Source organism: Leucoraja erinacea, chromosome 4 (genome assembly GCF_028641065.1).
Source record: "Leucoraja erinacea ecotype New England chromosome 4, Leri_hhj_1, whole genome shotgun sequence".
Lineage (NCBI taxonomy): Eukaryota > Metazoa > Chordata > Chondrichthyes > Rajiformes > Rajidae > Leucoraja > Leucoraja erinaceus.
The window spans coordinates 63816382-63842921 of NC_073380.1; the positions used below are offsets into that span (position 1 = coordinate 63816382).

At 40.5% G+C, this 26540-nt stretch overlaps 1 protein-coding gene across 17 annotated transcripts in view; it reads right to left on the reverse strand.

The window, feature by feature from the left end:
* The window catches only part of eya1 (EYA transcriptional coactivator and phosphatase 1), a 158795-nt gene that overhangs the window by 102261 nt on the left and 29994 nt on the right, over positions 1-26540 (reverse strand). For 10 of the 17 annotated variants that reach the window (XR_008723331.1, XR_008723332.1, XM_055634470.1 and 7 more), the window contains 4 exons: positions 24570-24641; positions 19934-19997; positions 19259-19404; positions 18930-19100 (listed from right to left, as the gene is read on the reverse strand). Coding sequence is in view for 15 of the 17 variants with exons in the window: in XM_055634470.1 (XP_055490445.1) it covers positions 18930-19100; positions 19259-19404; positions 19934-19997; positions 24570-24641 (453 nt within the window). In the remaining 2 variants the exon portion in view is untranslated. The remainder of the gene's footprint in view (positions 1-18929; positions 19101-19258; positions 19405-19933; positions 19998-24569; positions 24642-26540) is intronic. The other 7 variants (XM_055634468.1, XM_055634466.1, XM_055634467.1 and 4 more) reach the window with 5 other exon arrangements.

Sequence of the window (26540 nt, forward strand, 5' to 3'; positions counted from 1 at the left end):
ATGGGGAGGTCTTACAGACCGTAACAAACGTAAAACAGGTTTGATCCAAGACGCTGTGTGGGCTAACCAGTACTGCTGGCTGTGACATGGCAATGTAATAAAGTAGGATGGGTGAAGATTACTAAAGTGGTTTAATAATAAATGTTTCATCAACTTTGAGTGTAAACTAATACTCTCCCTGTGCAATATAGGAGACATTGAGAGAGTTATTGTTTGAGTCACTGAATCCTATGCTGCTCTGTAAAACCCTGGCTTCTCTGTGGAACAAATTAGCGAGATAGGAGCTTCCAAATACGATAAAATCTTCAACTTTCAGGTCAAAGGGCAAGTCAGGAGAGAGCAGAGACCCACATAAAAGCTAAGAACCTTCGCAACATTTAAAGAATGAAGACCTGCTGGGACTAGTTTGCAGCTCGCATGTGCAGAGTTTTTATTTCAATCCCCATTTTTGTGGGCAAGATGTTGGTGTCCCTTGTGGGCTTCTGACAGGAGTCCATTTGCTTTGGTTGATCAGCTCTTTGCCATGGGCTGTGTCTATCATCAGTGCACAATATATGTGGCAGAGTTAGTCGATCTCTCGAGGGAAATGCCTATGAAGTCCAGATGGGCTCTTTAAATCTAACAATTTCATTCCCCGATTTATTCTTTTACTTTTTTTACAAGATCAGTTAGCTGGTATTCTAGCATAGGTGATTGCCAGCAACTTCTACATCTGCATTTAAACATTTTACATATGTCAGATTAAATGCTTCAATTTCCAAAGTTTGTTACACAAAATTAGTATTTATACCCGTAGAACTGCCTCTAAAACATTGAAGATTGAATTACGCAGGAATTGTAGAACATTGTGCTGCATTACTGCCAGAGTTGATCTAATTCATGCAAGGAGTGTTAAAATGCAGGACAGCAATCAGAGGGGTGAACATTGCATTGGTGAAATGTTGTTTTTAGTAAATGTCCAAAGAACGTAAACAACATGCCAACTACACAGAACTTTCCAGGCTTCTCACTAAATAAGGTATGCGGAAATAATTAATATAAGGTAGGGAAAATAATTAAATAAAATATTTTAACCTAATACATAGGAAATCTCTCATGTATGACATTAATGCTTATACAAGCAAGTCACATTTTTATAGCATTTCTGTTTAAATTTACAGGAAAATCACATATACCGTGCAAAAGTTTTTTCCACCCATTGCAATTTTTCAACAATTCATTTATTTTTCTGCTACATTATTGAACTAAGTCATGTGAAATAATCAATAATCTACAGAGTGCTAACCAATATTAAGGCAGGATATGTTTTTTTTTGGGTTGTAATGAAGAGAAATGCTGTTTCGCGTGTGAGGCGTGATAACAATTTAGCAAATTAAATTTACTGAGCTAAACTGAGCTGGACTCGCCCTCACACCCTCCGCATTCACATTATAGTCTGGTATAGATCCATGGGTTCAAACGCCCTAGACCTCTTGTTCATGTGCTGTGGGGGCGAGGTCAATAGAGACAAAACATCTCAGCTGATGTTTTGCAGAGGCCAGCTCCCAGGAAGTTTCGAATGGGAATGGCAGAGTGATTCCTGATAAAATCCGTGAGGCTTTGTAAGAGTTTTCAAATGTCTCTAAGGTAGAGGGACATTTAAAAACTAGAGACATTTCTTTTAGTGCTTAAAAATTTAATACAAAGTAAAGATTATTAAAATCACATGGAAGCACAAATAATTACAGGAGTAAAATACCAAAATATATATATTTTGAATCACCTTTTTTTGGCTCTGGATCAAGAATCAATTCAATGGGAATTTCTACCCTACACCTGGTCTGGCTGGTATAGGGTCCCAAAAGCAGATTTCCCAGTGTAAGGCTGGGGAATCTGCACAATTGGATTCCATGTCTCAACTCTTCCTGTATTCCAAAAAATAGAGTGACACATGTCTTAAGTTAATCCAAGGCCATGCAAGTTCAGAACTTAGTTACCTGGGAATGGGTGAACCTAATGGTTCCAAAGCTGATATGGCCCAAAAGTTGGGAAAAGCAAATCAAACCCAGTGGAAAACAGAGCAAAATACAAAACGCAACAACATGAATCCAAATTTCCTGTGATTTACAGTACATTAATTATCCAACAAAATATAATTTATTTGAAAAATCATCGAATCACAGAAGGCGATCTTGAACATGTGGCTTTAAGGGGTCTCAAATTAGCACAAAATGTACCACCATTGCTGAACAAACTGATTTCTACCAGTAAAATACCCCAAAGGCTCTTGGACTCTGTAACCGGGAGGGAGTTGGAGATGTCGGATGTGAGGAGCATGGGCCGGTCGGAGGGTGAACTAGCGTAATGCCACCAGCACCTTAACGATAGTCTGCATGGAGACAAAGATGGCCGGGCAAGGAGAGAAGAGTGATGTCGGATCGCGGGAACTGGTCCAGCACAGTGCGCATGGGCCAACTGGACTTTGAATAATGGTGTCAAAAATGGCGGCACCCGCATATGTAATATATGCAGAAAGAATTTCACTATGCAGTTGCATATATGACAAATAAAGCACTATTAAACTGTTGAACAAATTAAGAGGCCACTTTGATTGCCTGGAAATTATGTATCACACAAGATCTCAGAGAATCTTTCCCAGTTCATTAAAATGAAGCATTTAAACCTAAATTACATTAAAATAAACTAACTTATATTCTTATTCTTAAAAGTATTGTTTTGAATTTGTGAGTTCATTTTATAAGCTTCCATATTAAAGTAATGCTTAAATTGAGCCAGATACAGTTACCACTGCGGCAAGTCTATAAATTTCACACCTGTTCCTATTGTGCTATTCATTTACAGGCCCAAGTTCAAAAGTAAAAGTAATAAACACAATTCTAAGTCCAGTTCAACTATTAATACTATATTTAAACGAATCAATAGTTCAAAAGCCATTCCACAGAGATAAGAGTGTGAATGTCAAAATTGCCAATCACATAATAATTGTCTACACTGGAATTAACATCCACATGGGAAACTTCAAAATTCAGACACACAAGTGTAAACATTACAATCTAATGTTCTTGTTTTTTTGGCAGCTGTGTCACAAATCTCACAATGTGGTCATTCAACTTGCATTTTAACAATGCTGTCTGCTATCTCGAAGAAAGTTGTGTCTCTTACTTTCCTGGTTAATAGGAGTAATTTATTTTTAATCCTTTGCAGTAATCTGCATCAAATGATAATCCTGAAATACATGGATCTCTGAAGAAAGTGGGTAACTGACTAGCTCTTCAGAATTTTGGGGCTCTTGGGACACAATTTGATCATAATTGTAAGCATAAAGTCAGAGATCCACAGTATGGAACAGGCCCTTCAGCCCACCATGTCTATGCCAACAATCATGCCTGACTATACTAATCCACTTGCCTGCATTAATTCCATATGCTTTGCTCATTCAAGTACCTGTTCTGCAAATATTATTACGAAATTGGCCGAGGAATTCATCCTCAGACAATGTTTGAACTTACTTTTCTGAAATCTATGTCTATTGAAGTTGATGCAAACAAATTTGAAAATTGCAAAAGAGTACACAAATGCTATCATTCCGACACATTTAATACTAATTACCTAGGATTGAATCCAAGCCAATGATACATTGTAATTTCTCGTGTTCTTTTGGTGCATACCACCCGATACCAGTTTCTTTAATGAAATTCTCCAAAATAATGAAAAATCCTAGAATTTAAAATGTTTCATTTGGAAATAGAGATCATTGAGGAAGTCCTGTAGGAACTTAATTGGAAAGATTTTATCATGGGTTAGTGTATTTAAAACTAATGTGCAACTCCTCTACGAGCTGACTATGGTGAACTCCAACTGTCTCGTCTTACCTTGGTAAAACGTACTTCCACTTTAATGAGGTAAATCAACAGCATTTAAAGTTAAGTCAAATGAAACACAATATTCAAGTATCAAAAGGAAAACCAACGTTTACCATTAGCTAATTTTGCTTCTTCCAGTTGACAAATTGCCCAAACATATCAACAACTACCAATGATGAAAAGATAACTAAAATTGACCATGCATTAGTCTGCTGATAGTTCTTTATTTGTGTTCTCCCTGCCTCCTGAAATTCTTGGGGTTCCATTTTGACTGCTTTAGCAAGTCCCCTTCCTAGTTTCAACATCCTCAGTTTCTGTGGGTCTCTCTGTGTTACTTTAGAGTTCCTGCTTTTCAGCTCTTAGAAAGCTTGAATCTCAGATCCTTTGCAGTCTCAGCTTTTTTCTCCAAGAAAGGTGATCACTAGTACCTGATTGAAAGTGATCCACAAGAAGACTATGGGTAAACTCAGAAGCTCCGAGGGCTGAATATTGGTTATCATCTAGCTTACATTCCTTCTCTTCTTAGCATTACATTTGGTCAAATAAACATTTTATTACTTCTACAGTTGAGGGCAACAGCTTCGGCCACAAGAAAACCGTGGAAGAAATCAACGTTTGATCAGAACGTATGAACATTTATCTAAAATGGATGAGTAAGGATGAGCTGCTCCTTCAGTCCCAATGGTACCTCAGCTTCAAAATATCAGCGACTATATCATTCCTATACCAATATACTACATCAATATAATCGCCAAGTGGACCCGCGATAACATGTTTCAACAAGTCTCATTCAACAAGACCCGCGATAACATGTTTCAACAAGTCTCATTCAACAAGAGCTTCTGAAAGGTGCTCTCTAACCCAAAAGAGCAATCAAGGAAGTTCCAAGAAGCCATGGTGACCACGATGACATAGCCTATTAAGACATATCCATGTTCTAAATGTAAATAACATTTTCCCTGCCAGAAATGTTCCCATCACTCTTTCAAAAGTTTGCGGAAAATTTATGCTCATTGCACATGCTTGCGACTTATTCCAGAGAACATTGACATAGGAGAGAGTTACTGACTTCAGGAAGCATGGTGGAGTACATAATCCAATCAACATTAATGGTGCTGAAGTGAAAATGGTTGAGAGCTTCATGTTCTTTGGTGTAAATATCATCAGCAATCTGTCCTGGACAGAGAAACATAGAAAATAGGTGCAGGAGTAGGCCATTCAGCCCTTCGAGCATGCACCGCCATTCAATATGATCATGGCGGATCATCCAACTCAGTATCCTGTACCTGCCTTCACTCCATACCCCCTGACACCTTTAGCCACAAGGGCCACATCTAACTCCCTCTTAAATATAGCCAATGAACTGGCCTCAACTACTTTCTGTTGCAGAGAATTCCAAGGATTCACCACTGTGTGAATCTTCTAAATTCAAGCGAGCACACGCCAAGTCTATCCAGTCTTTCTTTATATGAAAGTCCTGCATTCCCAGGAATCAGTCTGGTGATTACTTCTATGGCAAGAGAGTCTTTCCTCAGATTAGGAGACCAAAACTGTACGCAATACTCCAGCTGTGGTCTCACCAAGGCCCTGTACAACTGCAGTAGAACCTCCCTGCTCTTATACTCAAATCCTTTTGCAATGAATGCTAACATACCATTTGCTTTCTTCACTGCCTGCTGCACCTGCATGCCTACTTTCGATGACTGGTGTACCATGACACCCAGGTCACGTTGCATCTCCCCTTTTCCTAATCGGCCACCATTCAGATAATAGTCTACCTTCCTATTCTTGCCACGAAAGTGGATAACCTCACATTTATCCACATTATATTGCATCTGCCATGCATTTGCCCACTCACCCAACCTATCCAAGCCACCTTGCAGCCTCCTAGCATCCTCCTCACAGTGAACACTGCCCCCCAGCTTAGTGTCATCCGCAAACTTGAAGATGTTGCATTCAATTGCCTCGTCCAAATCATTAATATATATTGTAAATAGCTGGGACCCCAGCACTGAGCCTTGCGGTACCCCACTAGTCACTGCCTGCCATTCTGAAAAGGACCCATTTACTCCTACTCTTTGCTTCCTGTCTGACAGCCAGTTATCTATCCACATCAATACTGAACCCCCAATACCGTGTGCTTAAGTTTGCATACTAATCTCTTATGTGGGACCTTGGCAAAAGCCTTCTGAAAGTCCAGATATAACACATCCACTGGTTCTCCCTTATCCACTACTAGTTATATCCTCGAAAAATTCTTTAAGATTTGTCAGACATGATTTACCTTTCATAAATCCAATGATTTCACCACTTTCCAAATGTGTTGCTATCCCATCTTTAATAACTGACTCTAGCATTTTCCCCCACTACCGATGTTAGACTAAGTGGTCTGTAATTCCCCGTTTTCTCTCTCCCTCCCTTTTTAAAAAGTGGGGTTACATTAGCTACCCTCCAATCCTTAGGAACTACTCCAGAATCTAAAGAGTTTTGAAAGATTATTACTAATGCATCCACTATTTCTGGAGCTACTTCCTTAAGTACTCTGGGATGCAGCCTATCTGGCCCTGGGGATTTATCAGCCTTTAATCCATTCAATTTATCTAACACCACTTCCTGACTAACCTGGCTTTCACTCAGTTCCTCCATCTCATTTGACACCTGGTCCCCTGCTATTTCCGACAGATTATTTATATCTTCCTTAGACAGAACCAAACTAGTTATTCAATTGGTCTGCCATGTCCTTGTTCCCCATGATCAATTCACCTGTTTCTGACTGCAAGGGACCTACATTTGTTTTAACTAATCTTTTTCTCTTCACATATCTATAAAGGCTTTTGAAGTCAGTTTTTATGTTCCCTGCCAGTTTTCTTTCATAATCTGTTTTCCCTTTCCTAATTAAGCCCTTTGTCCTCCTCTGCTGGACTGAATTTCTCCCAGTCCTCTGGTAGGCTGCCTTTTCTGGCTAATGTGTATGCTTCATCTTTTGTTTTGATACTATCACTGATTTCCCTTGTTATCCACGGATGCTCTACCTTCCCTGATTTATTATTTTGTCAAACTGGGATGAACAATTGTTGTAGTTCATCCATGCGGCCTTTAAATGCCTTCCATTGCATATCCACCGTCAACCCTTTAAGAATTAATTGCCAGTCTATCTTGGCCAATTCACGTCTCATACCCTCAAAGTTACCTTTCTAAGTTCAGAACCCTTGTTTCTGAATTAACTATGTCACTCTCCATCCTAATGAAGAACTCAACCATATTATGGTCACTCTTGCCCAAGGGGCCACGCATAACAAGACTGCTAACTAACCCTTCCTCATTACTCAATACCCAGTCTAGAATAGCCTATCATATTGAAGCTACAACCAGAAAAGCAATCAGACTTCAAGAGACTAAAGGTGTTTGGCATGTGTCCAACATCTCTTACTAATTTTTGCAGATATATCATAGAAAACATACTATCTAGCAAAATTACAGCTTGGTTTGGGAACAGCTCCGACCAAGCTTTCAATAAATTGCAGTGTTGTGGATATAGCACAGTCCATCACACAGACCAGATTCCCCACCATTGACCATCAACATTTTATGATCTCTAGAGAAAACAGCTAACATAATCAAGTCTGAAGAAGGGTTTCCGCCCGAAACATTGCCCATTTCCTTCGCTCCATAGATGCTGCCGCACCCGCTGAGTTTCTCCAGCACCTTCGATTTTTTAGCATCTGCAGTTCCTTCTTAAACATAATCAAGGATTTATTTTCACCCCAGCCGTTCCCTCTTCCATTGGGCAAAAGATACAAAAACTTGAAAATACAGCCAGCAGACTTGAGAATAGCTTCTTCCCTTCCATTATGAGATTACTGAATGAGCTAGGGTGTAGCCTCGATCTTCCAACCTACCTCATTGGAACATCGGTATTTTTCTCTGGAATTGTAATGCTACAATGCTGCAAAACAGTATTCTGCACTGGTATTTTTCTCTTTGCACTATTTGTTGTACTTGTATATATGGCGTGAACGTAATCACATACAGCATTCTCTGATTTAATTGGATAACGTGCAAACAAAAGGTTTCAGTGTATTTTGTAAAACAAGGCAATAATGAAATACCTGTACTAGCAGAACAAAGAACAGTGCCAGAGGAACAGGCCATTCAGCCCACAATGACTGCCAAACATGATATGAAGTTCAACTAATCTCTGCCTGCATGTGATCCATATGCATTTGCCTATCTAAAAGTCTCTTAAATGTCACTAATGTATTTCCATCCACCACCATCTCTGGCAACACATTCCATGCACCCACCACTTTCTGTCTAAAAAAAAAAATTGCTCTGAAAATCTCCTTTAAACTTTCCCTCTTCCCCTTTAGGCTATGCTGTTTATTATTTTATGTTTCCACTATGGGAAAAATGTTTTGACTATGTATCCTATATATACACCTCTCAAATTTTATATACTTCTAGAAGGTCATGCTTTAATCTAAGGTTGTTCAACCTTTCTTTATACTATCTAATTAAGGAACGATCCTAGTTAACTTATTTTGCTCCCTCTCCAAAGCCTCCACATTCCTCTTCTAAAAGTGTGACAGGAACTGCAGACAATACTCCAAAAGCTCAAAAACCCAAGATCACTTTATATATCAATGCAGTTAAAAGTCTGGCCATTAACTGAATACCTTACCTTACATTCTCCTCAAATCCTTTACATTGACTCAATTTCCTTACGTCAATTTCCCAAAGGGCAACATCTCATATTTAGTCAGATTAAATCCCATTTGCCACTTCTCCACCCATATCTTTAACTGATTTGTATCAGCTTTCTCCACTGTTGGTAGGTCCACCAGAGGTCACAGCACAGCTCCCTCAGAACCCCACCAGTCACCAACCCCTGCTAAATTAACATCCTTCCACCACTACCCTCTGTATTTTATGGATAAACCAGTTCTGATTCTATACTACTGTCATCATAGATTCTAATCATGTTAATCGTCTGAATTAATTTAGCTTGAGTGACTTTATCAAATGCCTTTTTAAAATGTATGTTTATTGCATCCATTGCCCTACCCTCATCAATCACTTTTGTCATCTCCTGACAAAACTCAATCGTTAGTAAGACATAATCTGCCACATACAAAGCAGTGCTAACTGTACCCAATTATCCCAAACTCTTCCAAATGCAAGTAAATACTGTACCAAAGAATCCTCTCCAATAGTTTCCTTATCACTGACTCGAGATTCACCATCCTATAATTTCCTGGATAATCTCTACTTCCCTTCTTTGTATTCGCCTACAAAGGAAAGACATTGGCTACTCTCCAGTCCACCATGATCTCGCCAGCAGCTAGAGAGGATACAAAGATTTTCGTCAAAGCCTCTGCAATTTCCTCCCTTGCCTCTCAATAATCAGCGATAGATCCCATCAGGCCCCGGGGATGTATCATGTAATGGTTTTCAAGAGACCACCTCGTTCATGATTTCTAACTGCATTTTATCATACACTATACTAATATCATCATCCTCTATGTCCTTTTCCTTGGCAAATAAAGATACAAATAACTATTTTCGTATCTTGTCTACATCCTCCGACTCCAAGAATAAATTCCATCCTTTCTCAGATGATTTACTGTACCTTCTTCCCAGTTACCCTCTTGTTTTTAATCTATATTATAAAGCCTTAGGATTTACTTAAGTATCACTTGCCAATAACATTTCATGGCCCCATTATGCCCTTCTAATCGCCTGCTTGAGTACTTTCTTGCCCGTTTTATATTCCTTAAAGGCCCCGTCTGATTTCCTATTCCTTACTTACACTTTTTTTTCTTTGTGACCAAATTTACAACCATTTTGGTCATCCATGTTTCCCCTTACCTTGCCATCCTTAATGGCCTGTCCCACTACAGCAACCTAATTCATGAGTTTAGAAGAGTTTGCCCTCGACTCATGCTCGCAGCATGGTCGACACGAGGTCCTAGGAGGTCTTTGTAACTCTCCTTCATGCTCCAGAGTAGTCCCCGCATACTCGAGGCCTCAGCTAGGTTGCGGCAGTTTTTTCAACATGCTAAGAAATGCCCGCGAGTAAAAAAAGGTTGCCATGGAAAATATCAATATTTTATTTACTCGTAGGTTTAGTCGAGGTAGGTCATAGTAGGTCTGCATGCTATCCTAGGTAATCGGAGGTAGTCGAAGGTAAAGCTCTTTGAGAAAAAAAAAAGGTAAGTAAACCGACCGATAGTGTTAAATGCCCACAAAATTTCATTAAATGTTGGCTGGCTTCATAAAAGTGTCTCCAATCTTTCTCCCCTTCTCTCCTCCCCACCCCTCTCCGCACTCTCTAAAGGACTTACCTTACTGTGCCAGCCATCTTACCTTCCTGTTCATCGCGGGTGTGAATTTCAGACAGCGCTCCCCCGCTTTCACTGGCCCCCACCTTTGCGGTGTGTCGTGTGTGTCGTGAGTGTCATGTGTAGTGTGCAGTGTGTGTGCGTGCGCGCAGATGGTCGATCCGGCTTGCGGTTTCATCGCTGACAGATGATCCAGCTCGAGGTTTTTCAGGCGAGTGCCCTCGAGCTTGAAGGTCGAAGACAGTCGCTGAAAAGTCGCGTCAGTAGGACAGGCCCTTTATCCCACCTACCTACTGGAACATGCCATCCCAAACTCTCATCAGCGGGCCTTTAAACAACTCCCACATGTCTGATGTGAACTTGCTCAATTACAGCTGCTCACAAGTTACTTACTTACCCTGGCTCCTACCTAGTTGTAATTTGTACTTCCCAATTTAGTAACTTCCCCAAAGATCCAAGCGTATCCTTATTCATCATCATCTTATAAGTTATGGCGTTGAGACCACTGTTCCCAAAATGCTTTCCCATTGCAACATCAGTTACCTGCCAGGCTCGTTCCCAATACAAGATCCTTTTGGTCTCTCCTCAAGTTGGCTTATTCACATACCATGTCAAGAAACTCTCTTGGGTGCCCTCAACATCTATGCCTTTTTAGACAATAGGTGCAGGAGTAGGCCATTTGCAGCACCGCCATTCAATGTGATCATGGCTGATCATCCACAATCAGTACCTCGTTCCTGTCTTCTCCCCATATCCCCTGGTTCTGCAATCTTTAAGAGCCCTATCTAGCTCTCTCTTGAAAGCATCCAGAGAACCAACCTCTACCACCCTCGGAGGCAGAGAATTTGCACTTTGGAAACCTTCCAGCCAATATCAGGGAAATTAAAGTCCCCCAACACAATGACCCCATTGTGTTTACGTCTTTCTGTAAGCTCTCTACATATCTGTTCCTTCATTGCCCACCAGCTAGAGGGATAACTTTAGTATAATCCCATTAGAGTGATTGTACCTTTCTCATTTTTGAGCTCTACCCATATGGCCACACTGACAATGACAATTAAAATTGAATCCGAATCTGAATCTGAATCTAGATGAATGCGGAACATCCTCCAGAAACAAATATCTCCTAAAATGTTAAAACATGGCATTAGGCTAAAAGTAGAGGAAGAGAGGAAAGTATTTTCGCCATTACTAGTAGCCTTAGAAAAATGTTAAAGCTTTCATTGAAACACAGCTTTAAAAACTTCAAAAGCTCGTGAACTAACTAAATTTATGGCCAAATTTGAATCTTAGGTAACATTTATTTAAACCAATTTGAAAATTAAGTTGTTTTGGCTCAACCCTTCAACCCCACTTCTTTCACAGTAATACGATGCTTCACCTTCACTTTAGAATTCATATGCTATGTAAATGCAGTTAGGTAAAGATAGTGCCTGGTTAAGAATTGGTTTGATTGAGTTAGTGTTCAGTTTACATTGAGATGATTAATTATCCTCAAATAGTTTATACTCTGGCATTAGGAATTTCTGCTGGACAATAAATGACCATCAGGAAGTGATGACTCAATAAAGAATCAGGCTTTGTGTTATCTCATGACTTCATTCATTGCTGCCTGATTATATAGTCACAAACTCTTGTTGTACAAACCCATTAAGAGCGGGTGGGAGGAAGGGGGAAACTTTTTGAATCTCGTTGCCGTCGCGGAGCTGAGACCCGGGTGGAACCTTTTCCTCGTCTGTGCTGCTGCCGCTGTTGTCGTGCTTGAGGCCGCAACGAGGAGCGGCCTCCAACAGAAGATCCCTGGAGGGGGGACTCTGGTGCCGACTCAAACCGTTGCCGTCGCGACACCTCTGCCCCGCTGCGGCCTGGAGACGCGGGAGAGCGGGTGGACCAAGACCGGTGTGGTGGCCTCGCACCACCCGGCGTGGCTTCAATGGCCGCGGGACAATCGCCATCGCCAGCCGGGGGCTTTGACTTTGACTCTGACATCGAGGGGGGGGGGGGAGAGTGCAGTGGAGAGATAAGTTTTTTTGGCCTTCCATCACAGCTATGTGATGGATGTTTATGTAAAATGTAATTATGTTGTGTCTGGGGTCTATTTGTGGTAATGTATGGGCTGCAGAAAACGGCAGAAAGGTTCCCGGGCTCCAGTTTTTTTAAATCTCCAATCACTACAGAATTCAACAAATGCCAGATGGGGCATCTATAAATCGGTGTTAACACCTCTGGAGTAGGAAGGGGGGGAAATCAGTTATGGTTCCCTTTCCAGATCGTTGTCCAGTGATTCCTGCTGGAAAATGCTCATGTGGACGTCAGTCTCACCTGTGATGGCCCCATGGTCAAAGCCTGCGGGCTCTCACCCTCTAGGCTCATGCATGAAGAATGGCCATGTGGGTGAGATCCTGAAGGTCTGCTGGTGCCCAAGGAACTCTACCCAACAACGGTCAGCACCTTCAGGAGATGAGGGGAGAAAATATATATTTTTTTAAAACAAAAGCTCTCCAAAACTTCCTGTGGATTAATGAGCTAGATGGTATATTTATGAAACATTTTTCTCTCTCATTTTTTTGTTCCAACCCACTGATTTTCTAAAACCTCCCCCTCCCAAATAAGGAATAAAAGCAATTGTAATCTTCCTTTGAATTACTTGGTTTATTCTGATAAGAATTTGATAATCATCTTAAAAAACAGGAGTCCGTTTTTCACCGGGAAGAAAAAAATAAAACATAGGAATGAGCTCACATTGCCAAACTTAATTCAGGATTGAGTAGGTAAAATATTTGGCAGAATATGCATTCAATGTGGATTCTGCTTCATTAGTTACATTACTGAAGCAATTTGTTACTGATGGGAGAAGGCTACAAGAGAGTTCAGACTAAACACCTGGTCTCGAATACACCACACGCGTTTAATTTATTCAGCTGAGTTTTGAACTGTTGGCTATATATTTTACTTTCTTCCATGGGAAATAGAAAAAAAGGTTGGGGATTTGGATTTTTAAACTTTGCAACTGCCAAGAAAACAAGCTTTAATAAATTAAATAAAATTTCAAATTCAATTACTCTCAGCTCATGTTGAAGTTTATAAATTTATGCACAAAGTTATGGTTGAAAAATACTCTGCAGTATTATGTAGAGGTAGATTATAAACATTTTCATAGTATGTAGTTTGCTTTTGAAAATATGAACTTGTAAATCCAACTTGCTGAATAAGACAACACAATTTCAGGGAGAATGGCTATCGAAACTCATGCTTTTTTTTTGCCCACTGCAGCTGGATTCATATTTTCGGTTATTAATTGAACAATCCAATCACAAGATATGTAATCTTACTAAAATCCTATCCTGCGAAAAGTACAATACTTTATCCGTTCCTGCTTAAAGAATAACAATCCCTCACAGTGCCAGAGACCCAGTCCGATCCTGACTTTGGGTGTTGTCTGCGTGGAGTTTGCATGGTCTCTCGGTAACTGCATGGTTTTCCTTCTGGTGCACTGGATTCCTCCCACATCACTAAGACTTGCGGGCTTGTAGGTTAATTGGCCTCTGTAAAATTGTCCCTAAAGTGTAGGGAGTGGATGAGAAAGTGGGATAACTGATAGTTGCGGTTGGTGGTGAACATGGACTCAGTGGGCCGGACGGCTTTTTCCAAGCTATATCTCTAAACTAAAGACTATTCCGCTGGTTTTTAAAAAGTGGGAAAATCCACTGTGATACATAATTTGCAGGCAAGAGAAGCAAAACCTCCAAAACGAAGAGGGTGAAGAGCCAGTTTACATTAAAATTCTGAGCATCCCATGTTAACCTATTTCATGGGATTCTAAAACGTAGCAGACTGCCCTTTACATTCTCTGTTAAATGACTAAAAGCAAAAAAAGCCACATTGATTGAGCATTTGATGTGCATTATTGAATCTACACAACATATGATTGGAAAAGGTCAAACAACAAAGCACCTTGGACAAGCAAATGTCCACCCGTCCTGCTTCTTGATGACCTGACCTTTCATAAGATCCTAAGTGAGCAGAATTAGGCCACTCGGCCCATCAAGTCTACTCCGCAATTCAATTATGGCTGATCTATCTCTACCTCCTAACCCCATTCTCCTGCTTTCTCCCCATAACCTTACACCGGTACTAATCAATAATCTATCTATCTATCTATCTATCTATGTCCGGTAGGCGGCGTGACTTTCGTCAGCAGCGGCCTCTGCAGCCCGTCCGTGTTTTTATTATTTTTTGTCTATGTTTCTATGTAGTTTTTGTTATTTTTTGTTGGGGTGTGGGGGGGGGGGGTGTGGGGGGTGGGGGGGAGGGGGGGGGTAACTTTTAAATCTCTTCCCTGCACGGGAAACCCGACCTTTTCTTGTCGGGTCTCCGTTGTCGTTGGGGCTGCAACGAGGAGCGGCCTGCAACAGGAAGACCGGGGACTCTGGTGCCGACGACTCACCGTCACCGTCGCGGAGCTGGCCGAGTCCAGAGCGGGTGGAGCCTTGTGGTGCTGCGCTGCTGCGGCCCGACCTCCGGAGATTCGGAGGCTGCAACTGCGGGTCTAGCGGACGGCGGCACCGGGAGCCCGCGGGTCCCTGGAGGGAGACAGCTTTTCAGGGCTCCTGCAACGGCGACTTCTCCCGCCCGAGTTGCGGGGTCGAAGAGCTCCTGGAGCGGGGCCTGACATCACCGCCCCGCGCGGCTTGGAATGGCTGCGGGACTCTGCGAGCGCACGCCGGGGGCTTTAACATCAAGAACCCGGTGTGCGACCTTGCATCACCCGGCGTGGCTTTAATGGCCGCGGGACAATCGCCATCGCCAGCCAGGGGCTTTGACTTTGACATCGGGGGGGGGAGAGTGCAGTGGAGAGATAAGTTTTTTTTGGCCTTCCATCACAGCGATGTGATGGATGTTTATGTAAATTATGTTGTGTCTTGGGTCTATTTGTTTGTAATGTATGGCTGCAGAAACGGCATTTCGTTTGGACCTCAACGGGTCCAAATGACAATTAAATTGAATCTTGAATTTTAAATATATCCACTGATTTGGCCTCCACAGCCTCCAGAGGCAAAGAATTCCACAGATTCGCCACCCTCTGACTTTCACCATCCTCTAACCCTTCATCTATAATCTCCATAAGGACATGGATAATTTCAACCGGATGACCAAATAAACACAAAATTGATATTTGTCATCTTGAATAATTGAGTAGGAAAAGATTTAAATTAAACCAAAAGAAATCAGCATATTAAGGATGTTATCCAAAATTTGGAGAGATTAAATACGCAGAGCAAAATGTAACCCTCTGAAGAGCCCAAGTAAATAAACAGAAGTGAACTTCTGCTGGATATGCAGGGACTGCAGATTATACAGGCATACAATAATAATGTCATGATAAAGGAACCAAGAATTCAACCACTAAATGCACCATAGCCCCCAAAGTTTTTGTCCCCACAAAAGAACAAGACTACAGCATCCCTGGCACAAGAAATCGCAAGGGCTTTGTCATCACCAGTGCCTAATATGCACCTGTGCAAGGCAGTTAATACCAACATCGCTTTAGTTTTGTCCGATTCCGATTAATTTAATAAATCTCTGTTGATTGTAGACCCAGATTTTGTGGAGAAAAACAAAAGATAAAATAAGTATTTCCTCTACGAATGCAGACCACACTCAGCACAACTGTCAACAATTTTGGATTTCCAGAGAGGATGAACATTTAAAAAGTCAGTAGTTCACTCACTGTGCCAAACTCAGTGATTCTCCCTCAACGGGAAAATCTGCATGAAGATCAACCTGGGATTGTTTTTCTATTCATTTCAATGGAGGGAAAGAGCTGCAAAGGACTTTGGAAACTATCAGTTAATTTTACCTTTACACATTGACCATTTTGGAAATGTTTTATTCTTTTGAGTTTTTGCCTGTAATAGTGCTTACTGGTTTCTGAATATCACAAACATTTAGAATGTTTGAAAACTTGCACAGTTCTGGAGAAGCTGGAGACATGCCATAACTGAGTTGTCAAAATGTATTTACCTTTCTGGTGGGTGGGCTTGTTTTGATTCCCCTACAAGTTCTCACTACATTCTGTGGGCCCTTTTGATACATTGGGCTTTGCCGTAAAGGGTTCAGCTGACTCTCTGATACAACTTCTAATTCCAGTATTGTCCCAATCACTTCAAAATTAATTTGGAAATCAGGAGAGAATGAGTCATCTTATAGCTGAGAGTAAATTCTGCCTTGAAATGTTCTGTAACAGTTGCAGTCACGGTTTAAAATATCTCACTAATTTCTTTACACAATTCAGCCATTGTGGTTATAATCTAACTATGACCTGAAGCGGATTAAAACAACTTGCTTCTTTCTTTTATTCCCTATCATTTCAATCCACAAAGCAATTATCATGTTCTCATTAAATCCAGATGCTATTATTTCCTTTCCCATCGTATCATTGTTTAAAAAAAAAAGCAATACCTCCACATGGTCTATTTTCTCTTTCTTTATTTATTAATCTATGCGGTAGATTTTTCAAATCTGTTTTTTGTGCTTTCTGTGTGCACCAGAAACCAGATGCCCAAGGCACTTCTGAAATCGGGCCTCATCTTCATTAGCATACGTCTGCTGAACTGCAGGTGCCCAGTCAGGCAACCAGAGACTGTTTTCTGCTTTCCACCATGTCAATTTGTGTCTTCTTCATCATTGGGTATCACCCTCGGGTAGGTCTTTGGAGGTTGCAAGAAGAACGAGAGGCAGATGACAAAGGTAGGCTACGGACTACAGAACTACTGTGGAGCCAAAAGCATACTTGGCTACAGATTTTGACTGAACCTGTAGAATCTGGCTTTTTGTTGGCAGTTTTAATAGTGACCGAAGGTTAGACAGCAGCAAGAGAATGGAAATTAATAGCATAAGCAACCCTTTATGCACACACAGATCCGAGAGAGAATTGTATTAATGTTTCCAAAAGCTGAACAGCCACTCTGAGCAGATGATAGGAAAGGCCAAACACAACTCAAGCTAAAATAACATTGGCTACAATTCAGCAACTCTGTGTAGAATCAAATCAACTGTTATTCTTTTACACTAAAATGTGTAGGGGTTCAATGTTTTCTTCCCTGCCTTGCCTTTGTGCTCCATATTTTTTTCTTTGTCACGATTCTACATTACTTGTATCATTTTTGCTTCCATTGATGAATTGTAGTTTATTCTTATTACCTTTAGCGTTCATCTTTGTTGCCTTGACCTTTGTCAGTAGTCTGTTCTCTACTGGCATTCACAGCCATAATCCTTCTTCATTTGATTCTAATTCTTAACTTCATTCAACATGGGGCTCAATTCACTGCTGAGTTTTTTTGACCTGAGATTTACCTCCCCACCACACCAGTTTAAATCTATTCCATTCCTATAATTAACTTGGCTACCTGTATATTGATGTTAATTTGTCCGCTAAAGCCATCTTTTTCTCCAGCATTCCTTGTGCTGGAATTTATCACAGCAACCCCAGGCTACAAACCTCTTTTTTCTAATTAGGCCCATAATTTTCCAGAATTTGGCAGAATTGTGACATCAATTCAAACAGTTTTAATATTTCAGGCATGTTTCTAGGTACAGAATTGTAAAAATTGGAAGTCAACTTCAGGCGGGGGAAAGAGATAGGTCTTCCTTGCAAGTTGCAATTAAGGAAGGCCAGTTACCTCCATGGCAGCTGAAGAGGTGTGCACGTCTTTTCTAACATTGAAATCACTTGGCCTAGAGTAATTGAATCTAACATTTCACAAATCACAAGACCTTCACGAAGTGGGGGAGGGTGGAGAAGGTTGTGATATAAAGCCAGAAACTAGCAGATACTCTGAAATGATTCCTGTTGGTCATTCCAATGTAGTGGTTGATTTTTTTTTAGTAAATTTTACTTCTGAATCTCAATTTCAATGAAGTAATAGAGTCAAGTTTCAGATGATGTTCTGGAGAACACAGCTCCCACACGTATAGTTTCTTAACCCTGTACTGCCCACTTCTATCTCCTTCCCAAAATATTTTTGCCCAAGATTCCAGCATCTGCGGTCTCTTGTGTTCTTATTTTACCCATGGATAGTTGTGCTGTTGGTTTATTTTGGAGATACAGAAGGTAGGAAACCAAGGGAAGAGAGTAGAGAGAATCTTTAAATGCACCCGAGTTTTTCAACACGAAACTGCTCTGCCAATCTGAAGATTAAACCATAATTGATATCCTTTTGATCAATCATCCAAAGGTGCAAGTGGAATTAAAATTGTTTTCAAAGCCACAGTATGGTCTCACCACTGTGGTGAACCTAAATAACACAGGTTACTGCTTGCAACAGTTTCCTTTCAAAACTCAACAGGAAGATAGAAATTAAAAAATATTTTTTTACATAGGATAATCACATTTTGAAAAAAAATGAAAATCCTGTGAATTTATATTAAATTATTAATGAATGGAATCCATAACAGAGCAAGGCTCCAAACATTTGTTTTGAAGTATTTTAATACTGAAAGTGACACCAAAGTAAACGTTTCCAAGCTTGGCCATGCTCCATGTTAATCCCATTTAGTCTCAAATGAAGTGATTTTGACCATTAAAATACTTTAAGACCCAAGTACAGGTTTTATGTACACCAATACAACTGTCGGTGGCAAACATTGATCTTTAAAGTTAGCATGCATTGGTTAAACAACACTGCACAATGAAATTGTTTAAATCACATGAGATGGCACAGACCTTGCATTTGGTAACTGTAAGGGGCTTGGCCTGGTTGAGGTGCACTAAAGCTTGAACCATAACTTAGAAATCCCGTTTGGCCAGGTGACTGCATTTGAGTCAATCCACCTTCTGTCTTGATGCCTGCCCATAATGCACCTACATCGGTTAATGTCATCAGATCTGTAGATTCTCATTTAGGTACATTAGAAACAGAAAAGTTATTTGATGTAAAACAACATCTAACGTCAAACAAAATGTAACATTTGCTGTTACTCTTGAGGTCATTCTGTGCAGGGACAGACAATAAAGAAAAAAGTATATATTTTATTTAAATAATATCTGCTTACCATAGGATGGGATTCCATAATGTTGACCTGGCTGGGGATAGCTTGCATAGGTAGCTGCTTGCTGCATTCCTGTGGCATATGGAGACTGCCCGTATGATGCCATCGTTTGTGAAGGTGGTGTTGGGAGAATGTGTGGATATGACCTGCTGTTTGTAACAAAGGAGGAGTGATTTGGAATAATAAAAAAAACATAAATGCATAAAGAAGCTGCATAAAGTTATAGTTAATTCTAACACTCAGACTCAGATTAAATAAGTTAGAAAATACTTTTTTCCTGAAAAAAAAGACCCATGACACAAAAAGCTGGAGTAACTCAGCGGGACAGGCAGCATTGCTGGAGAGAAGGAATGGGTGGCGTTTCGGGTCGACGAGAGGATCGGGTCTGAAGAAAGGTCTCGACCTGAAACGTCACCTATTCCTTCTCTCTAGAGATGCTGTCTGTCCCGCAGAGTTCACCAGATTTTTGTGTCTATCTTCGGTTTAAACTAGCATCTACAGTTTCTTCTTACACAAGAAAAATGAGCATATTGTAAAAAACAGTAACTTTGGGTTCAAGACATCAAAGTATTATTTCCCTTGTAACTAATGTTTAAAATGTGATAAAACACAAGCAGCAGGCTGAGGAATTTAATTGTCTTAAATGCTGCTTATTTTGAAGAATAAAAGAAAACCTACTTGGAAGGATAAATATGTGGAGAGAAATGATGCGTTTCCCCAGGACTAAAGCCACCACCAATTCCTGAACAGAATGAAAATAAATAAGGAAATAATTACACGATAAGTAGTCGTAGAGCTACAAAATTGTATTCTTGAGTATGTTCAGTCATATTCTTGCTTAAGTAATAATACAAAATTATTATTTTCTAATCATGCTCAACTAATTATTGTATTCTACTATTCCATCAATATCTAATACATAAATCAACTCCTTTACTTTATTTTATCCAATTTCTCTTTTCCTTTTCTGACAATCGATGGATGAGTTCTTATTTGATGTTCCAGTACGTCACTGAATAGTTGTCTGTTGAGATCTTAATTTAATGACTTTTTCATCTTCACAAGGAGTCCAAATACATGGCAATATATCACTCATCAGACTCCTCATCCAAAATTATTTCCCATCAAATAGAGTTTATAAATGAGCAAATCATTCAATTCTTCATCCGAATTATTATCCTTAGCTCCTCAGAATGTTTATTTTTAGATTAACAAATTCATAAATTATTTTCCTCCCTGATGTTAACAGCACTATAGCCAACCGCAGTCTTACCATCTCCAGTAAACAAACTCAGCACAGATGAAGTAAATAATATATTAATTTATAAGGGTCAATATCTATGATGCAAGAGGGCTCAACACCTGCAGTGAGTGCATCATGGAAAGGTTTGTGTCTAACTCATGGTTTCTGCTCATTAAACGTAATGAAGGGTTATCTTTACCTCCAGCTTAGGTGTTAAAGTGCCAAGCAGGTTGCTGGCCATTATAGAACCTGCTTGGTTTACACTGAAACTGATGGAAATGGTTATCAGATGGTGTTTCGTAATGGGTGAGCAATCTCCTGGGGTCAGTTACCCACTCAGCAATACAGGTGAAATCACCCTTGTGGACAGATAAATATGAAATGTCTGCACACTATTTCCCACATGTACTCTTCTATGGGTTGCACAGAAGAATAGAATCAGTCTTAGAGTGTTATATTTTTAATCCTTTAATGCAAATACCATTAAATTCAGGATACATACTTGCTGGATCAGTGAGAAATGCAACAATGTGCATGTACCATTGGAAGGTTAATGACAGAGGCAATTTGAAAGGAGCCTGAGGCTCCTTTGGCCTGCAATTGTTGTGAACAATGTGTTCAATGTGAACTTCATTTCAAATTAAGGTGCCATTAAACAATAGAATCAGTTACTGGGTGGACATCTTAACAACCGTGTCCAGAGAATTGACCAATCTTCTACATCTATGCACTAAATACAATAATTGGTAACAATACTTAGTAGATAGACTGTACGTCTAAAGCAATTTAAATAATATCACCAAAATAAGCAGTGGTCAATTTAGACTCATCTGTGGCCAGCAGTTCCACAGAGAACTGCCAACAATATTGTTCTCATGAGTCAGTTTGTATTTAAATCTAAGTATCTGTATATTACAGCAAGAAAGCTAGAGATGGGCTGGAGGTTAGATGTTAATGTATCACCCTCCTGCTTTGCTGTTCCACTGAGTCCACAGGTGACACACACTAACATACTGAGTGAGGAACCAGGTGCACTTTACATCTTACCCCTTAGCTTCACAATGAGGGAGCTGGCTTAAGAAATACAGGCCCATTGTTTTTAAAGGCGAGCATCAGATTTGATTAAAAAGGTAAGTAGTGGGCCTAATAGTCTTGTCTTACATATATATGTTTTTTAGTCTGTTAATGTATTATGTATTTAATTATTTACTCATTGATTTTAAATATAAATTGTTATATATTTGAAAACTGTTAAAGGCGTTTGATAGCAACGAGTTATTAAACACCTTCAGGATGTTGAATGGATGGAGCCTCGGATCGATTGGCCGAGGCCTGTTTGCTACTCACATCACTCTGCTGTACAGCTGAGATCGATTGAAACCCCCAGGGCTGCAAAACATGACTGCAGGAAAATGTGGCAGACCAGATCAGTCACATCCCACCCAATGACAGGAAGATTTCAATAGAACCCCACTGGACTGCAGTGCAGATGAAACTTTTGATCAAATGAACCTGCCTTTAATTTGAATATGGCAAAAAAGAAGCATGCTTAATACAAAAACGTTTTCTTCTCCAGTTACCCCAGGCTCTACTCCTCCTAGGCCCAAGTCCACATCTCTTTTAGCTCCCCAAACTCACTCTCATCTTATCAATTAAACCCAGCTTTTACCTCCTTAACTTCATTTCTATTCAACATCACCAAGACCTTCACATCTGTAGAAGGGTCTTGACCCGAAACGTCACCCATTCCTTCTCTCCAGAGATGCTGCCTGTCCCTCTGAGTTACTCCAGCTTTTTGTGTCCATCTTCGAGCTGAGAGACCAGCTCCCTGAAATAATTGGTTACTTCTCCCTGTTAAAATGCTGGTACGTTCTGCCTGTGACCACATGGGTTTACTCTGGGTGCTCCGGTTTCCTCCCACACTCCAAAGACGTGCAGGTTTGTAGGTCAATTGGCTTTGGTAGAATTATAAATTGTCCCGAGTGTGTTGGACTGTGCTAGTGCACAGGGCAATTGCTGGTCGGCATGGACCCAGTGCACCGGAGGGCCTGTTTCAGCACTGTGTTGCTGAGCTAAAGGACTGACCATCAGACATTTTAAATAAACTGGTTGAGAAGACATAAACCTAATAATGGAAACCACTGAGACAGTAATTTACCCAAAGTTGGAAAGTTCAATTTTCATTCCATAAGATTGCAAATATTAGAAGATAAGTTGTTCTACCAGTTTGCAAAGGGCCTTACTTATGCAGTGGAGGTAGTGTAGCAGTGTAAAAGCTATTTGGTTAGTCTCACTCCCTACCCTCTCCCCATAGCCCTGCAAACTCTTTCACACAATTATCTGGATCCATTTCAACACCATAAATGAAATCTGCCTCGATTACTGCCCCCGATCGTGTCTCCAGATCCTAACTGCTTTCTCTGTAACCAGATTTTTCACTTCCCTTTTGCCAATTACCTTTATTCTACCCCTCTTGGTTTTGACCCCTCTGCCAGAGGGAGCACTTTGTAATGATCCTGATTGTCAACTTCATTGTTGTACATACCTCAATCAGATTTCTTTGAAACTCTATATTCATATAAAACAGCCCCACCCTCTCTAATCTATGCACCTTGGAATCACTTTGATAAATGGCTTATGAACTCTCTCTAAACTCTCCTTCTGTCCTCAAGCATGGTACACTGATCTGCAGATCCTTGTCAGGTTGGCATTAGTTCCAGCACAGTCAGTCATCATTTTTTTTTTTGCTCCATCACCTACACATTAAACTGGGCAGTGGCACAGCGGTAGTGTTGCTGCCTCATGCCCCTGTCCCACATAAGCAATTTTTTTAGGTGACTAGGCTGTCGCCACATGGTCGCCAGGGTGTCGACTATATGGTCATAAGTAGTCTCCACAGTCGCCCAAAGAATCGTAGCGTTTTTCTGATACCGCTGGATTTTGAAATGTTCAAAACTTTTCAGCGACCATTGGCTTGAATTCTCCTGCAGTAGGTGTGGTTGTAGGTTGTCACCAGAATGACGTAGTTTGTCGCCGGTGCTGATTTCAGTGAATTCCATTGGCGAATACCTACGGCAACAGGTACTGGCGACTGAATTGTCTTAAGTTGTCTTCCGTTATCGCCGACAGGGTCGTAGCTTGTCGCGGGTGGACGTAGGTTGACTTTAGTTGTCATAGGTTGTCACCTGTGTTGTCGTAGGTGTGGTCGTAGGTGGACGTCCTAATGGTTCACCGGTTGTTGGTAGCTTGCCGTAGCTCGACGTCAATTAGGTGGTAGATTGTCGTAAACACTGTCGTAGGGGGGTCCAGTCGCCGTTTTTTCGGCAACCTGCTACGACAATGACAGTCGCCAGCAGTAACCTAAAAAAAGTGGGACAGGCCCATTACAGTGCCACAGACCCAGGTTTGAACCTGACCAAGGGTGCTGTCTGTATGCGGTTTGTACATTCTCCTTATGACCGTGTGAATTTTCTCCGGGTGATCCGGTTTCCTCCAACATTCCAAAGGCGTACAGATTTGTAGGCTAATTGTCTTCTGTTAATTGTAAATTAGCCCTAATGTGTGTAGTATACTGCTCGTGTGGGCGATTGACGATCGGCACGGATTCAATGGGTTGAGGGGGCGTGTTTCCATGCTGTAAAGTCTAACCTATCGGACATATGAAGGGGTATGTTTGATGGCACATTAAATGATTACATTCGGCACGCCTCTACATTGTATGTGATCCTTTATACAAATAATGGAAAATATTCATTAATATCCTGGCTTCCCCAAATCCTGGCTAATACTTTTCTTTCCCAAATTACAGCTCAATTGTAATATTCATATTGCTTTAGCAACCATTTTCATAGCTTATATTTCTCTTGAGCAGGGTGAAGGGAAGTCAACCCAGGTAAATAACAACATGATGCTGGATTATTGATTTCACAAATGTCCCTTCTTCACTTCAATAGCAATTCAGGAGTGGAATTAGCTTTAGGGCTGGTTTGCAGGGATGAAACCTGTAATCCGATTCTTCATCTGCATTGAGCTTGCTTAAAACATGGAGAGCATAATATTTATCACCCTTACCTGAGAAATTGTCTAAAGCCTCTTCTTGGGTCGTTGTAGCAATGTCACAGGTGCTCATTGGTTCCGTTTTGACTGAAAAGCAATAAGCAAAAAAGAAAACATTGAGAAACTAAAATTAGGTCTGATATAACAGGAAAATTGGGGTGTTTAGCATCCATTTAAAACAAAATATCAGGCTGTATTTCCCCATATTACACATCCTGAAAATTATTTATAAAGAAATTTGAAATGGGAGGGCAAACAAGTATAGAGTACCAGCAGAGAAAGTTGAACTGGCTGATGGGGTACTCTGGTTAGTACTTTTTTCATCTATTCTTGCATTTATAAAGTTTAAAGAGGTTCAATACTTATTTGAAGTTTCTACTTTACTTTATCAATTATTCTTTTGGTTCCAAAAGTTTACAATATCAGACAATGATTTCCCATGCCACATTTCAAAATATTATGTTTCAAAACGAGAACTGCACTTTGTATTTAGAATCATACAGTGGCCCTCCTCAAGATCTGTATGCACTAACTCAGAGTTTGAATCTTAGGAAGAAGCTCTTTGACCAACCGTTGTGTGAAAACTAGCCAGCTACAAGTATGAACCCTATTCATATCTTTCCAAGGGTTGACCATTAGCCAGCTAACAAGTTCATTTGAGGAAGGAAATACAAAAGTAGAATTTCATGATTTTACAAAGATTCTAAAATGTCAACTTGCATGAAAACTCATCCTGACGGGACCCGTGTTAATGTGATAAGCCTATACAGCCAAAACCTATGATCCTAATACCACATGGAAGATACCTTACCCTCAAGCCAAAACATCTCATACGGAATCTGGGAGTCAGTCCCCAACTTGATCACCGGATCCTCGACTGTCCCATGTGCCAGTCAGTGAGGATACACAACAAAATGTCCACCTCAATAATTCTCAACTCCAGAGCCCTGCAAGAATGCATTCTCAGCCCCTTACTACACTTCCCATACAGTCCGGACTGTGTGACCAAATTGTGCTCGATTTCCATCTACAGGTTTGCGGATGACACCACTACAGTGGGCTAGATCTCGAATTACAAGTTAGATGTCAGGAAGGAAGTAGATAATTTTGTAACAGGTGTGTCAAGAAAACATCCTCTCCCTCAATGTCAGCAAGATGAAGGAGTCAGTTATTGGCTTCAGCAAGCATGCCCCAATCAGCATCAATGATGCTGAATTGAAAATGATTGTGAGCTTCAAGTTCCTAGGCATAAATATTCCCAACAGTCTGCCCTGAGTCACCCACATTGAAGATATGGCCACTCCAACACCTCTTGTAGTAATTTTTATGAATACACTGTGGAAAGCATACTATCCAGTTGCATCACAGTTGGTTTGAGAATTTGCAGAGAATTGTGGCTGTAGCCTAGATCATCATTGTAACCAGCCTCTCATAACACCCCCCCACCCCTGCCAATATAATCAAGGATCTTTATCAACCCCTGGTCATTCCTCTTCTCCCCTCACCGATTGGGTAGAAGATACAGAATCTTGTAAGCATATACCAGATTTAGGAACAGCTTGTTCCCCTCTGTTAGCAGACTATTGAATGGTTCACGCATAAGTTCGGGTGAAGTCCCGATCTTCTGACCTACCTCGCTGTGGCATTGGACCTCAACTCTATAACTGCAAGCTACAATGGACCTCAACTCCACAACTGCAATGTTGTAAAACTATATTCTATGCTGTAGTAATTTTCTCTGCGCACTACCTATTGTATTTGTGTATGGCTTGATTATACTTGTGTATAGTATTTTGCTGGATAACATGCAAATAAAAGTTTTACACACGGCCTCAGAACACATGATAATAATGAACCAATACTTTTGTAGGCAAGACATACACAAATTAATTTCTGATATTTGCCAGGTTATTTGGTAGGCAGCAATAATTATAGTACTGTTGGCTTTATCTTGCCTACTACAGGTGCACAACCTTTTATCCGGTG